The 14,701-nt window shown below is 32.7% G+C and overlaps 2 protein-coding genes across 2 annotated transcripts; one reads left to right on the plus strand and one right to left on the minus strand.

Moving 5' to 3' along the window:
* The first annotated feature begins 1,650 nt into the window (after positions 1-1,650).
* On the plus strand, positions 1,651-6,193 carry LOC130990564 (pentatricopeptide repeat-containing protein At4g32450, mitochondrial-like). The gene is made up of 2 exons (XM_057914788.1): positions 1,651-1,940; positions 4,052-6,193. The coding sequence occupies exon 2, from the start codon at positions 4,132-4,134 to the stop codon at positions 6,079-6,081; it is 1,950 nt and encodes a 649-aa protein (XP_057770771.1). The 5' UTR covers positions 1,651-1,940; positions 4,052-4,131; the 3' UTR covers positions 6,082-6,193.
* Positions 6,194-6,807: 614 nt separating this feature from the next.
* Positions 6,808-12,456, minus strand: LOC130990572 (GDSL esterase/lipase 5-like). The gene is made up of 5 exons (XM_057914793.1): positions 12,041-12,456; positions 11,571-11,701; positions 8,593-8,817; positions 7,280-7,535; positions 6,808-7,194 (listed from the first exon to the last, which is right to left on the minus strand). The coding sequence occupies exons 1-5, from the start codon at positions 12,273-12,275 to the stop codon at positions 6,962-6,964; spliced, it is 1,080 nt and encodes a 359-aa protein (XP_057770776.1). The 5' UTR covers positions 12,276-12,456; the 3' UTR covers positions 6,808-6,961.
* Between the last annotated feature and the right edge of the window lie 2,245 nt (positions 12,457-14,701).

Consider the following 14,701-nt stretch of genomic DNA (forward strand, 5'->3'; position numbering starts at 1 on the left):
TTTAATGTATATAATAACTATTGAGTGACGAAATTGTGGGAGTAAGTTGGTAGCAGTTTGTTCGTAGTTTATTTTATTTTTATGATATATATTTGGGATCTTTTAATATCTTAATTTATTTTCATGCCAAGTTGTTGAATTAACCAACCATATCACTACAAAAAAAATTGAGATTATCGGCAACGTGTGTCGTTGGTAAACATAGGGCGACCGTCAAAATTAAAATCACCGGTGGCGGGTTGTCGCCGGTAATTTTCTTGTCACTGATTCGTATACCGACGGCGACGCCGTCGTTGAATGTCACCGTTGATCGGCGGAGCTTTGCCGAACTTTTAACGGCGGCGTTGGCCGCCTGTAATTAGCGACGGTGCTACCGCCATCGATAATGTTCACCGAATGGCGGTAGCTGCTCGCCAGATTCTATTATTTATTTATTTATACCCCACAAGTATTTTCGTATGTATACAGTATTGTATACATTAGACGAACTTCTGAGTCGGTCACTCATCTTAGTTGTGCTCTAAGTTAAGCACGCTTAACTTTGAAGTTCTTTTCGAGTGGTCACCAATACAGAACATTCGTATTATTGATATATCTAGTACCTATTAATTCATTTAAACTCTATTTCAATATATATACAATATCATACATTCATAACCTAAGAATATGTCGAGATGATATCTAAGAGATGTCTTTAGTTACTGATCGGTCTCGTTTACGTCCTTATTTTTATGTCGAAAAACATTTATTAATTATTTTTTTTTATTATTATTATAATTTTTTTATCAATCTAGTTTATACACAATAAGTATTTTAATTTGATATTTGTAATGTATTTTGAATTCAATTGCATACGTTGAATTCAATCTATGTTACCCTTTTTTTTAAGTACATATATTTTTCGACTTAATTATACAATCTTGTTTAGATTTCACAATTCAAGAGTGATTAGTAGATATTCTACTTAAGATTCTTGATTCCAATCTTGATTAGTGAAGAATCTTGTTTATATTCCACAATTCAAGAGTGATTAATAGATATTCTACTTAAGATTCTTGATTTCAAACTAGATTAGTGAAAAAATCTTGTTTAGATTCCACAAATAAATAAAATTATAAATAAACAAATAAAATTACTGGCGGCGCGGCCGATAGGTGGGGTTTCTGGCGACCTGCTTTCAATATACCGGTGGCGTGGCTCACCGCCGGTAATTACTGGCGGCTTGAATGGCCCGACGACCCACTTGCCACGCCGTCGGTAATTTATTTACGTAAATAACTTAATTAATATTATACTTACCTGCGGCTTCCTTGCCGCCGATATTCTCGACGGTCTTTTAAAAGAACGGGTCGCCTTTCTCCGTCGTCAGTGGGCCGCCGCTGGTAAATCTGGTCGGTAATTTTGCGTTTTTTTTGTAGTGTGCATATTAGGATGAACATTATTTTGTGAAAATTTAATTCAATTACATAAAAATAATATTTTTGAAGTTAAAGGGGATAATGAGTAATGAAATTTAAATTTTAATATAATTAATTAATTTAATCGACCTCTGGCCATCTAGAGTGAATGAGGGTGATAGGTAGTTGGGAGAATAGTTGATGGTGGGTGGAGGATATGTGCAAATTGATTTTGGAGAAGGAGGGTGTGGAGGATTTCGAGTTGTTTTGTGTTGGATATATGTAGAAACGATTTTAAATATGGCAAGACCTCTTTAACTTGGATATATTTGAAATCTTTCTAGGAAACATGCTGCCCAACAACGACATTGGATCCCTCCTCAGCGGCTGAACGTCGACGTTTCTTATAGTGGGGGGATTATTGCTCATCGCATCGCATGGGTCGCACCGACACCACATTCATTCAATCTCATGCTTATGCGTATCGAGTTTTGCATATTGGCCCCCTATTAGTGGTGCATGTTGTCCATCAAAATTATGAAGGTATGTAATCGCTTTTGTGATGATATGTTTGAAGCTTTTGTGCTACTTAAGGAACATATTGTTTTAGATTTTCACCATGTTAATAAAATCACTCATTGTCTAGCAAATTTTGTTGCTTGATTGAATGATGTAATGATTTAGAAGTTAGAATTTTTTTCATGGCTTACATATATTGTTCATCGTGATTTAATATAATTACATTTTACCCACTTCAAAATAATAATAATAATAATAATTTAGTGGATCCAATAATAATATACTCCTTCTTTACACGAAAAATTTATCACATTACAAACACAAGTTAATAAATTGACAATAGAATAAGTTTCCCACTATAAATGTAATATTGAATTGAGTGACTATAAAATATAGTTAAGACTTAAGAGTCTCATAACTGTTAAATTTTGTAAATAATGAGGAATTGGAGGTTAATAATATAGCGAGTTGTGCCTTACTATCTATATATAATATAAAAGAGCAGTTTAACGGTAAAATTTTACCGCTAATTTTTCTCTCTCCTATAAAAGAGCTGTATTCTCTCTCCCACAATCTATCCCACTATTTACTCATTAAATATCTATCAGTTAATCTATATATATAAAACATGCACGAATTTTCTCTACAAAAAATTCTCTCTTTACTCTGCATTTTTTGTTTTGATTCTTTTTAAAATTCATCAACTTTTACTTATAAAAAAATATTTTATATGGATGTTAAATTAAAGATAATAATAAGATCTTTAATTTGATGTAAAAAATATAAAAATAAATTTAAAATAAATAAATTATTATCATTTAAAGTCACAATTTTTTTCTCTCTCTCATCTTTCATCTATCCTCTCCTCTCTCCTACCTGGCTACCTCCTTTCTTTGAATAACACAGTTCATTTTTTTTTCATTCATTTTTTAATATTTATTTTATTTTATTTTTTATATTTTTGTTAGACATCATTTTTAATATTTTCTATTTTTTTTGCTATAACAATTTAATGTAACTAAAAAGATTAGACTTATATTTGTTCATTTAGAACTCTTTAGCTTAAAAATAAATTTTAAAGGTTGAAATTTATATTAATATATATTTATAGATAATTAATTAATTAAATCTTAAAAAATTAATTTCAAATATGATTTAGATTTATAAAATTTTTGTATGAATTTTTATATTTCTTTATATTAACATATTTGTTATTATTATGTCTTAATTAAATTTAATATTAGATTGAGAATTGACAATCTATATAGTACATAAAAGAGGAGTTTTTCCCCTCCATGTTTTCCCTCTCTTTTTTCTCTCTTCTTTCACCAATTTTTTCACTTTTTTTTTTGCTTTTTATGTTATTATTATTTATTTTCTAAACGTCATCAAATTTGATTTGTGAAAAAATAATCATATGTATCTTAAATTCAATGTAGTATAAAAATAATAAAAAACGAATAAGTTATGAAAAGCATAAAATATTTTATTTTCTGTCTCTTCATTAAAAAATTACAACTTTTTATTTATGTTTGTGTATGAAAATATTTATTATGATGTATAATACTATATAATAATATGCATAATGCAAATTTTCATTACACTTTGTATAAATTGAAAATTTATAATTTTATATTCAAGATTTTATTGAGTAATTGATCTTAATTATTATATTATATTTTTAAAACATATTTGTTTATATTTTATTTTTATTATTATTTATATTTATTTATTTAAATTTATCGTTTGATTTCGATGTCCATCGTGCATCGCACGAATGGGCGTATACTAGTTATAAATAATGTGATAATTTTTTAGTCGATTGATTAAAAAAAATGATAATTTTTTTGTGAAAGAAAGAGTATTAAATATTAAAATAAAAATAATATGTATGTAAACGGCACTCACAGAAAATGCTCTCAAATTGTGATCGATGTATCACCTAGTACTATTTAATTTGGAAAAATTGCCTAAAATGTTGGAAAATTAAATTGGGCCTAAAGAAGGGGCTTCATATTAAATCCATAAAGCAGCTAAAGGAAGCAAATCGGGTTTTACGGAACAGGATCAGGTAATCGGACTTCGGACCCGACCCATTTATAGTTACCCACTTTAACTGCATCTCTGCATTTCAGCGCTAACCAAAAACTGTGCAACGCCGCGACCTAAATTACGATCGACTCACTGAGTTACATCGGGCGAGTCCACTCAGGCCATGTACACCAGGAGAGCTTCGGCACTCGTCGCGCTCACTTCTCTGAGACGCGCAATTAAGGTATGTCGGAGAAATCCATCCGATTTTCGCTGCTCCGTGGAAATCCCTAATTTTGTTAGAAGTTTCAGAACTGCCTCTGAATCAGCTGACGCTTACAACAATTTTGATGGAGGTAGCGCTGAAAACCAATCGGGTTACGTAAATTTCAATCGAAATGATAAGTTTTATGGTGGGAGTTTAGGTGGAGTTGAACAGAACCAAAACCCTAGTAGGGTTTATGGCCAAACTGGGACCGATGGATTAAATTTATCCAACACGTTTGCTAATGGCGGCGGTAGTGTTCAGAATCAATCGGGTTATAGTTCTTCGAGTTTTGATAGTCGGAATTATGTCCGGAACGTTGTCGGCCGTGAGGCTGACCGGATTCCGAACAGGCAGAATTATTGTGGGCATATGGGAAATGGTACATTCCAGCAGAATGTGAGCTCTAATGGTGGATTTTCGGATGCAGCGCCACTAAATCATGGTGGAGGGCGTTTAGAGAATTCGAGAGGAGGTTCTTATGGTGGAATCACGGATATGCCGGTGAAAAATGGTGGGAATTCTGGAGTTCATCCGCAAAATGTTGTTGGGAGTTATTATTCTAATGCAGGGAACTACCAGAGAAGTTTGAGTGAATCTCAGAGTGGAGTAGTAATGAATGATTTGGCTATGAATGCGGGATCAGTTGAAGTTGCTCGAGGGAGTCAATCCACTAGCAAACTGGATGATCTTGATCAACTCACAAGGGAAAGGAAGCTGAAGGAAGCAGTGGAGCTTCTGGTACTGCTTGAGAAGGAAGGGATCCGAGTTGAGCTGCCCCAGTATATGGCGTTGATCAAAGCATGCGGTGAGAATAAGGCTCTGGCTGAAGCCAAATCCGTCCATGAGCATCTTATGAAGTCGATGGTTAATCTTGAAGTCAGAATGTATAATCAGATAATTGAGATGTATTCCAAATGTGGTTCCATGGAAGATGCTTTTACAGTCTTTAATCAGATGCCTGAACGTAATCTGACGTCTTGGGACATTATGATATCCGGGCTTGCTAAGAATGGCCATGGAGAAGAGTCCCTTGAATTGTTTGCAGAGTTCAAACAATCCGGACTGAGACCCGATGGACAGATGTTTCTTGGGGTGTTTTCGGCATGTGGCGTTGTAAGTGATGTTGTTGAAGGAATGCTGCACTTTGAGTCCATGATGAACGAGTATGGCATTGTTCCTGCTATGGAGCACTATGCTGGCATAGTAGACATGTTGGGATGTGCAGGATGCTTAGATGAAGCCTCAGAATTTATTCAAAAGATGCCAGTCAAGCCATCCGTAGCGATATGGGAGACCTTGATGAAGTTCTGTAGAATACATGGAAACGTGGCGCTTGGTGACCAATGTGCTGAGCTTGTTCAGCTCATTGATCCCTCGCGCCTGAATGAGCAATCGAGGGAAGGCCTCATACCACTAAATGCCAGTGATATGGATAAAGAGAAAGAGAAGAAGAAATCGATTGGTCAAGGTCCCCTCGATGTTAGGCACAGAGTCCATGAATACAGAGCAGGAGATAGATCTCATCCCGATAATGAAAGATTATATGGATTGCTGAGGGCGTTGAAGCAGCATATGAAAGAGGCCGGATATATACCGGAGATAAAATGTGTGCTCCATGATGTTGACCAAGAAACCAAGGAGGAAGCTCTTATGGCTCATAGCGAGAGACTCGCAGCTGCACATGGTTTCTTGACTTCTCCAGCGCGTTCCTCCATACGTATAATAAAGAACCTTCGTGTGTGCAACGATTGCCACAATGTATTTAAGATCATCTCAAAGATAGTCGGCAGGGAAATTGTTGCACGAGATAGCAAGAGATTCCATCATTTTAGAGATGGATCATGTAGTTGTAATGACTTTTGGTGAAGCAGACTGCTTAATTTTGAGGTTCTTCAGGATTTTTACCCTATTCTCTGTCATACAGATAAACTTGCGCTGTAATTCTTCTTCTTTCAACAAGGTTGAAAATTTTGCAGTCTTTCTGGAGTTCCCGGTTTCATATATATTGGTGTTCGTTTGATTTTGTCGTGCTACTATGTTTTTACTTTCACTTTCGCCATATACTCATTTTTGCTGCCAGGTTGAAACGTGACAGGATTCTATCAAGACTCTGGTATTAGAATTTTGATGTCTGATATCTGGAAGTAAATGACACGGATGAACGTGGAGATGTTAAATGCTGGCTTCTTAGGTATGCTACGTTCTTTCTATCCGAACCTTTATATTTTTCATGATTCTCATGAATATAAGCTTGGAATTTTTGTATAGCCTTTAGGCAACTAAACTAGCTTTAATATAAGTGTGGCCTGATGATTTCAGTGAGTTTTATTTAGTCAGACTGTGTATGTCCTATTTGATTCTATTTGTTTTCAAATCTTGCAAATTGTATATATACTTGAGACTATAGAAAAGGGCGTAAGGGAGTAATTAGGTGTAGAGATAAAGTCTTCAGTTTAAGCGAAGGAGACTAGTTATCTCATTAGGTTAATGATTTGATCTTGATTCAGACCGAGGGGAAGAGATGTCAATTGTCAGTTGATAACCGAATAGCTGTCAAACTTGAGCATGATTTGTTTATGTTAACGAGCCTCATTAAACAGACTTGAACGAGCGAATACCAATATGAATCATGAATTATTTGTTCTAAACATATAAAAGACTTGGTCTAAGTCTATCATAGGCCATCCTATAAACCCAAAGAAAGAAAAAATCGAAGAAGCCTATCATAAATTACCAAACAAATGCATTAGATGCATAGGAATAGTTTCTTTAGGCTGTTGTCTCTCTCTGTGCTTGCATACCACATTTCATCTGCCATTTGTTTGTAAACCCTTTCTGTGAGATGATAAGAGTCCCAAAACACATACTTGCTTGGATTTTCACACACTTGAAATTCCTTCACTGGCCTCTTCCCTCCACAGCTGAATACCCCATTGAAACGCCCCGTCCCACAACACGCCATCTTCCCTTCCTCAAACCCTGCAACGTAAAGTGTCGTTTGTCATTGGTGATAGTAAAATACTAGGAGGATCGTACAAGTGAAAAAATGTACGAGGTGTGTTACCGTATTTGAGGGGCCTGGTTGTCTTTTGTGCAAGACTGCTTTTGAAGTCGTAGAGGAAATACTTGAAACCCTGCAGCTGTTGATCTAATTTCACCAACAAATCCTTGAGTTTTTTGTTATGGAGTTCTGATAGCTCTGAAACTTCTTCCAAACATCCACCATCTGTCTCTGGTTTGAGAATTCTCAAGCCCGGGAAACATCCCAACTCTCCTAAATTTAGGAATACAAATTTTCTGCCCCCTTTTTTGTGTATTGCCTGCACAAAAAAAAAGTTTAATTGCTTATAAATTACTGAACTTTCATCGAATTTTTATTTTGCATATAAATTTTATTTTTTGACGTGGTAATTGTTGAACTAATGATTTAATTAGATTTTGTTACCAATCAGGATTTTGACCAAACTTACATGGCTAACTAAATAATTGACATGACATAATCAATCTCGTATGGAAATATGTTGGTTGAAATGACGTCAATTATTTGGCTAGCCATGCTAATAGAAAATTTGGTTGAAATCCTGACTGGTAAGTTTAATACTCCAGCCATCCCCTAAATACATTCACAATTTATCATTTTGGTACTTGTCCAAACAATATTCACTTTCTATTTTTGAACATCACTCCACTTATAATAGAGTGGGATTTCTTTTCCATCAACACACACTCACCTCACATATTTTAAAACTCGTGTCACCAAAAATGTTGCTTATTTTTAGGGGACAAACGGAGTAATTTATAGGCAATTAATCCAAAAATAAAAATAAATATTGTGATGTTAATATTCTTTGGCATCCCGGATTGATATATAGTCTATCATTTGGGCTGTGTAGGGATGTAAAATGTGAATGATATGATAGATGGATAAAAATAAGGATTATTTTAAAATTATAGTCCAATCTTTAACTTCCTCGCGACTTTTAGTTTGAAATTTAAAAGCATATAGCATATATTTATCGACTTTGTTCACTTAATAGCCGATATGAAATTTATCAGCCAACTAAAGTTGTAGTTAATCAGAGTTTGTGGCTGGATTTTCGACTCAAAAATCATGAAATTTGAAAATTCAAGTAAAAAATCCGTCACAAATTCTGATCCACGTTAACAATTTGCTGTGGACTATTAAGTAAACAATGCAGATAAATAGAATCTATAGTTTAATAATAATAATCCAAGTTAATCTATCGTTTATTTTGATGGATGTTTAGAACTTGTTTGACCATCTTATCCTTCAAATATTCAATTCTATGTTTTATGAATCTATTATATCACTCAAAGTAAACGTTTGGGATAAAACTCCAAGTTCGTGAACTTTACCTTGACGACCGTTGACAAATTGCCGAGCACCATGTCGACGTATTTAGAGTGAGGATAAGAGGAGAGAAGAGTAGAGTTTAAGAGAAAAGGGCTCATATAATCGTTGCTGCCAATGCTGAACAAGTAAATTGCAGTTGATGAAATTCTTGCACCACCACCTATGTTGTGCCTTAGTTCAGCAACTTCTCTCTTGTAGTACTTTAGCTGTGTTTTGAGATCAATTACCTGCCAATCAAATAAAATAAAAATAAATTACATTTTTGATATATAAATTCTTACTTCACAATACTTGTGAATTCAAGCACAACTTATCCCATGGTAAAACTTATTCCAACAATTACGAAAAGAGTAGAAAGTATGATCATGTCAGGACTAATTATATTTTATATCCTATGTCTTTGCATTTATTTCGAAACTATCCCAATCTTTGGAAATTATAAGGTATATCCTATTTTTTTTTTTGATGCCACAACAGTGACATTTCACTATACCCTTATCCATTTTCACAAGAATAAATCTCAAGTTCCCATCCCACCATTTCTCTCAAATATACAAAAAGTGAAAAAAGGGAATGACACAACATAACTGAACAAAATTTATATCTCGGATTATTTTTGATAATTTTGAAAAATTGAGATAGTCACGAAAAAAAAGTTCGAAAGCACTATTTTTATGCACTTTTCACGTAGTGACCAATACCAATACCATGATATTGACACTACAATTACCTATTTCTCGAACCTTGGATTGGTGGACCATATAGGCATGTGGGTTTCTCAGATATCTTGTCGTTATTGGGCCTGGCCTTTTCCTATATGAGTCCAACAATAATTTATTTATGGGCCCATCTCCATTAAGTCAACATCTCTCTCTCACATTATCATTTAGGCGTGGGAGACAATAATGTAGGTAGCTAGGCGTTTACTTTGGCGTGATATAATAAATAAATTTAATATATAACTGAGTATTTAAAAAATAAATGATCAAATAAGTTCAAATTAACTAACTCATGAAATTATGGATTATTATTATTATTATTATTTTTGGTTGAAGAGATATAATTTTTTAAAAATCGCGTAACGACTCAAGCATGTGAGACTTTGAGCTTATATTATTTTTTAGATACGAGAAACAAACATTTTAAAAGCTCGCGTGATGATGGACTCAAACCTGAGATATTTGGCCTCAAGCATTATTTTAAAGACAAAAAAATTTGGTAGAAGAAACAAATATTTTAAAAGGCTGTGTGAGAATGGACTCGAACCTTAGATATTTCGCCTTTGATATTAACCACACTACTATACCACTAGGCCTACAAACGTACACACAATATTACATTTGGTAAAAAAAGAAGTAAGTACTATATTTTAAAGACCATGTGACGATCGATTCGAACCTAAAATCTTTAATCTCAGACAATAACTACACTATTATCAAGCCAACATATACACACAATATTATTTCTATATATTTATCTATCTATTTCTTGTCAAGGTAAACTCTCCCTAGCTCGATAATTATCTTCGTAAGATTTTTAATTTAAGATTCGTTAGTCTAATCACTCAATTTCTCTATATGTTTTCACACTCTTGGAGGCGAGCATATTAGTTTGGCAAACTTTCACTTACCTCATGCTATAATAATCTACAAGCTACTCAATATAATTAAAGTTACGCAGAGGTGGGAATCAACCTAACCTAAGAAGAATATTATTAAGAATAATTAGCTTATAATATTGGCTTCATTGAGTTGAAACTCTTGCAGTTCATGATTGTGGTCCCTTATTAACTTAGTTAAAACATCATTATCAAATTTGTCCCCAAAAAGTTATCTTTAACAGTAGAAAATGTTTCCATAATGAAATATGCTTAAAACTGCAAATATTTTATTAACTTGAAAATTTCTCAGCCACAATTCCTATAAAACATGAGAAAATCACCAAGGATATATGTATCAACGAATTATGATGGTAGGTGATAAAGCTCGTGCATGTAGTGGATGTGTCACACACGTATGTATATAGGAGCAATTAATTTTAAGAGAACTAAAATCAATTTTTTTCGACGACGAGATGTGTTATAATTAATGAAAAAAAAGTGAAGAACATATGAAATCTAAGATGATTTTTTTTTGGATAGGGGTGCTTTAGTTTATTTTAGCACTCATGTGTCTGCCCCTATATATATATATATATATATATATATATATATATATATATAGCATGTATTATACGCATGTGCATGTGAATAGGGGCGGATGCAGAAAATTAGTTTGAAGGAAGCTAAAATCAAAATTTTCCGATCGAGAATAAGGTGAAAAAATCAAAATAATAAGAGAAAAAATATTAGGTTGGATGTGCTTTAGTAGTGCGAGATACACGAGATGAATGCATAACCATTACATTACGATAATCTAATGATTTAACAACCTAAAATATGTTGATAAAATATTCCATATTCCTAAGATTCTTCTTTGCTCTACATTTAATTTATTTTGGTTTTATATCAAATGGGCATCTAACACTATTATTAATAATATGGAAAATTCTCGTAGAAGCTCGTATTATAACACGATCATAAATCACACGAATTAATGATTAAGACTAAAGGTTTCAAGCTTAAATCTATTATCAAGCTATATATTTGTTCAAAAAAAAAAATCGTAGTAAGTGACACAACATTAAATTCGAAGTATACATAGTCAAAATAATACTATAATTTCAAATGGGGGTTTGAGTAAACTGTTGAAAATATTTGAATATCAACCTAGGTAGCTACTTGAATGGTGGGACTATACATATATATATCACATGCATCCATAATTTCATTCACTTTTATCCTGTCACGTACACCTGTCGACATCTCATTTTTTTTTATCACAAATTTTCATTTAAACAATTTAATTAGATAATCAAAAGTCAATAGAAAAAGTTATCTGCATGAATTAAAATTAGCATGAGTCTGAAAAACAATACTTACCAGCCCTTGAAAAGTCTGAGATAAAGCCCCAGCTCCAGCAGATGCAAAATTTACCCCATGGTAATTCTGCAAATCACGGTAATTTCTTGGCTGCAGATATGGAGGAATCAGTGGCAATTTTGCATGTTCAGCTAATCACCTTGCACAGAAACACATGAAATAAAATAACATATTGTACCTTTTTTTAAGGGTATAATTGTAAATTCATACATTATTAGTGACCTTCATATTCTATGAAGTTGATAAATAAATACATGAATTTTGATTATTTTCAAATTATCCTAAGGTTGATCGAAACTGACGTGACATCAAAATTGTTAGAAATTTACACCACGTCTAAAATTCAAACTTGGTATATTTATTCACCAATTCTATAAAATATCATAAAAATCAAAATTCACTAATAATTTTTGAATTTACGGCCAAAAGATTAAGGGACCTCTGCATGAGAGGCGGGGCGACGCGCTTACCGATGAAATCGGAGATTAATCGGCCATCGGAGAATCTTCCGGTGGGATGGTGGAAGTAGGAGACGCCGTATGGCCAGAAATTGGCTTGGTCGAGAGTGGTGGTGTTGATGTAGTTGTTGTTTCCGGCGTCGAAGAGGGAGTCGCCGAAGATGAAGAGCGCCGCCGCCGGCTGTTTCCGGCAGCCGGTGATGAGAGGAATTGAGATCAAGATGAGGAAGAAACTTAGCTTCGCCATGTTTAGATGCAGCTAAAGGTCAATATTTTTGTATATATGGTAACAAAAATATTTAAGAAATTAGTGGTAGAGCTAGTGTAAAGTTTATTTTTTATGTATATATTTTTCGTAATAAGTCAATAATATAGGCCGTTGAACTTGGAGATATCATTTTCACGTGCAATATGAGTTGGTTATTAATGACACAAGAGTAGTTGACTTTTGGGAAGTATACATTTAAAATAACAAATAGTTGTGTTTTAGATATTGTATTTCATGTATTTTATTGTTTGCGATATTTACATAATTGACTTTTTTCACATGACAACGGTAATTCGTAATCGTAGTTTGAAGTGCAGAAGGAGTGTAATCGAATCGAGATGAATCGAATAGTAATGTGCTCACATTTAATTTGTTTAGTATCGAATCGAATTTTAAACTTTATTTATAAAATATTTTGAGACTTACGAGTTTAATCGAGCTTAGACGAATTTTCTAAGTTTATATTTATATTCGAAATATTGATTTTTTAGAAATAAATTGTGTCATTCAAAATAATAAATATATTAATTATTTTCTTATAACAAACAAAGTTAATTAGATATTTAATTAATACAATTATTATTAATTTTAGTAGATAAATATAAGTGGCCGGTACCTATTAATAATTTTTTGAAGCTGAATTACTTAACGAACTTGTTCACGGGCTAACGAGCCGAATATTACCAAGCTCAAATTTGATTTGTTTATTTATCGAACTTCTCTAAATAAACTTGAACAAGCTTTTTTCTAATCGAACTCCGAATAATTTGCGAATAGCTTGATTTATTTACAGCCCTATATTGCACGTAAATCTCATTGTCTACGTGTAATAGTGTGCAAATCATATGAACAGATGAATTAGTTAATTGCAATCAATTACTGAACTTGCTAAAAACATTTATTTTGTACATTGGTTTTAAAATTTGTATGAAAATTTATTTATTTATTTTATCTCATTTTACTTTCTCACTCATTCTTTGGCCAAACTTAATGTTGAAGTGATCGTCTAAAATTCTACACGTCTAAATTCGTCGATTAATAAAACAAAGTCGACTTGCAAAGATAACAAAATGGGCGACATAGCACCATTTCAACATTAAGTTTGGCGGAAAAATATGTGAGCTAATAAAATGAGAAAAAAAATAATAATTGAGTAATTTTAATACAAATTTTAAAGTTAATGTAAAATGAGATTTTTTAAAAAAATGTACTAAATCATGCAATTATCTCTAGATAATTTATAGTATTTTATTTTATAGGTTATTAGGGGTGTGATACAAATTACTGTTGGTGATGATTTGTGTATCGGAGATAACTGTTTGGCTAAGTTTAGAAAATGGTTTAACGAGAGAGAAGAGACTTATACTGTCGGTTTATTACACACAGCTGCGTTCAAAGTAAAGAGCTACGTGTTCTTCTATAAGCTAATCTAATTAATAAATTAATAAAGAGACTTATATAAGGAATTGGGCTTGGGCTTTCTCATCCTTTTCTTAATACTCTTGGCCCAAATAAACAGTTATTGGGTTGTTTTCTAATTGAATAGGAAAAGTACTTGGGCTGGTAATATAAGTTAAAATTTTAGCTCATCTCTATAATGTGTAATCTAATTTATTAAGGGTTAATATCTACTTAATCAATTGGTCCTGTGTGAAACAGATTTGCTGAAATTCACAACTCAAAAGTATATATTAAAATCTAATATCTCAACTAATTAGCTATATATATATTAACAGATAATGACATGATTAGGGTGGGGCTATTACAATGGCTGCTTTAAAATTTAAGTCAAATGTTCTAATTAAAACCGTTACTACTATATTTCATCGCGTTTTGTTCTCATTAACAATATGAGTGGCATCATGTTTGCATGACATTTGGCCAATTATAGGCACACAGTCTTCCTTAATTATGTTAACTTGTGTTGCTCTTTTTCTTGGTGAAGCCATCTTTCTACTTATTCAATACTAGTTCCAATCGTATATTAATTCTGTACACGAAAATATTTTTTAATTTGCCATTTTCGTTGTTCACAAAAATATGTTGTAATCCTTTTTTATTATTCACGGGCCTACCATTTTTTAATTTATGAGCTTTTTTTTCTCATTAATTTTCTCTATTTTTATTCTAATTTGAAGGATCATTTTTCTACCACTAAATAAACAACTAACTTTTCTTAAAACTCGTACCGTCTTCTGGGCTTATTTATGTGGACGGAGGTAGGAATGAAAATGAACCAAATTATTTTAATTCGATTATAAATATGAATATTTTTTTCGATTAGTTTATTAATCAGATATGATTTGAAAATCATGATATTTAGAGGCATGCACTTGACAATTCACATTGGTATTCGACGACTACAGTATCTATTTTTTTTTAAATCTCTGCCTAAGATTATAAAG

This window comes from Salvia miltiorrhiza, chromosome 1, assembly GCF_028751815.1.
Source record: "Salvia miltiorrhiza cultivar Shanhuang (shh) chromosome 1, IMPLAD_Smil_shh, whole genome shotgun sequence".
NCBI classification, from domain to species: Eukaryota; Viridiplantae; Streptophyta; class Magnoliopsida; order Lamiales; family Lamiaceae; genus Salvia; species Salvia miltiorrhiza.

What these genes read in the sequence shown, in the direction of transcription:
- LOC130990564 (XM_057914788.1), top strand. Translation starts at nt 4,132, where the DNA reads ATGTACACCAGGAGAGCTTCGGCACTCGTCGCGCTCACTTCTCTGAGA.
- LOC130990572 (XM_057914793.1), bottom strand. Translation starts at nt 12,275, where the DNA reads ATGGCGAAGCTAAGTTTCTTCCTCATCTTGATCTCAATTCCTCTCATC. An exon ending in ATTAATCTCCGATTTCATCG is followed by an intron (nt 11,702 to 12,040) that starts GTAAGCGCGTCG and finishes CAAGGTGATTAG; the next exon opens with CTGAACATGCAAAATTGCCA. An exon ending in CTCAGACTTTTCAAGGGCTG is followed by an intron (nt 8,818 to 11,570) that starts GTAAGTATTGTT and finishes TTTGATTGGCAG; the next exon opens with GTAATTGATCTCAAAACACA.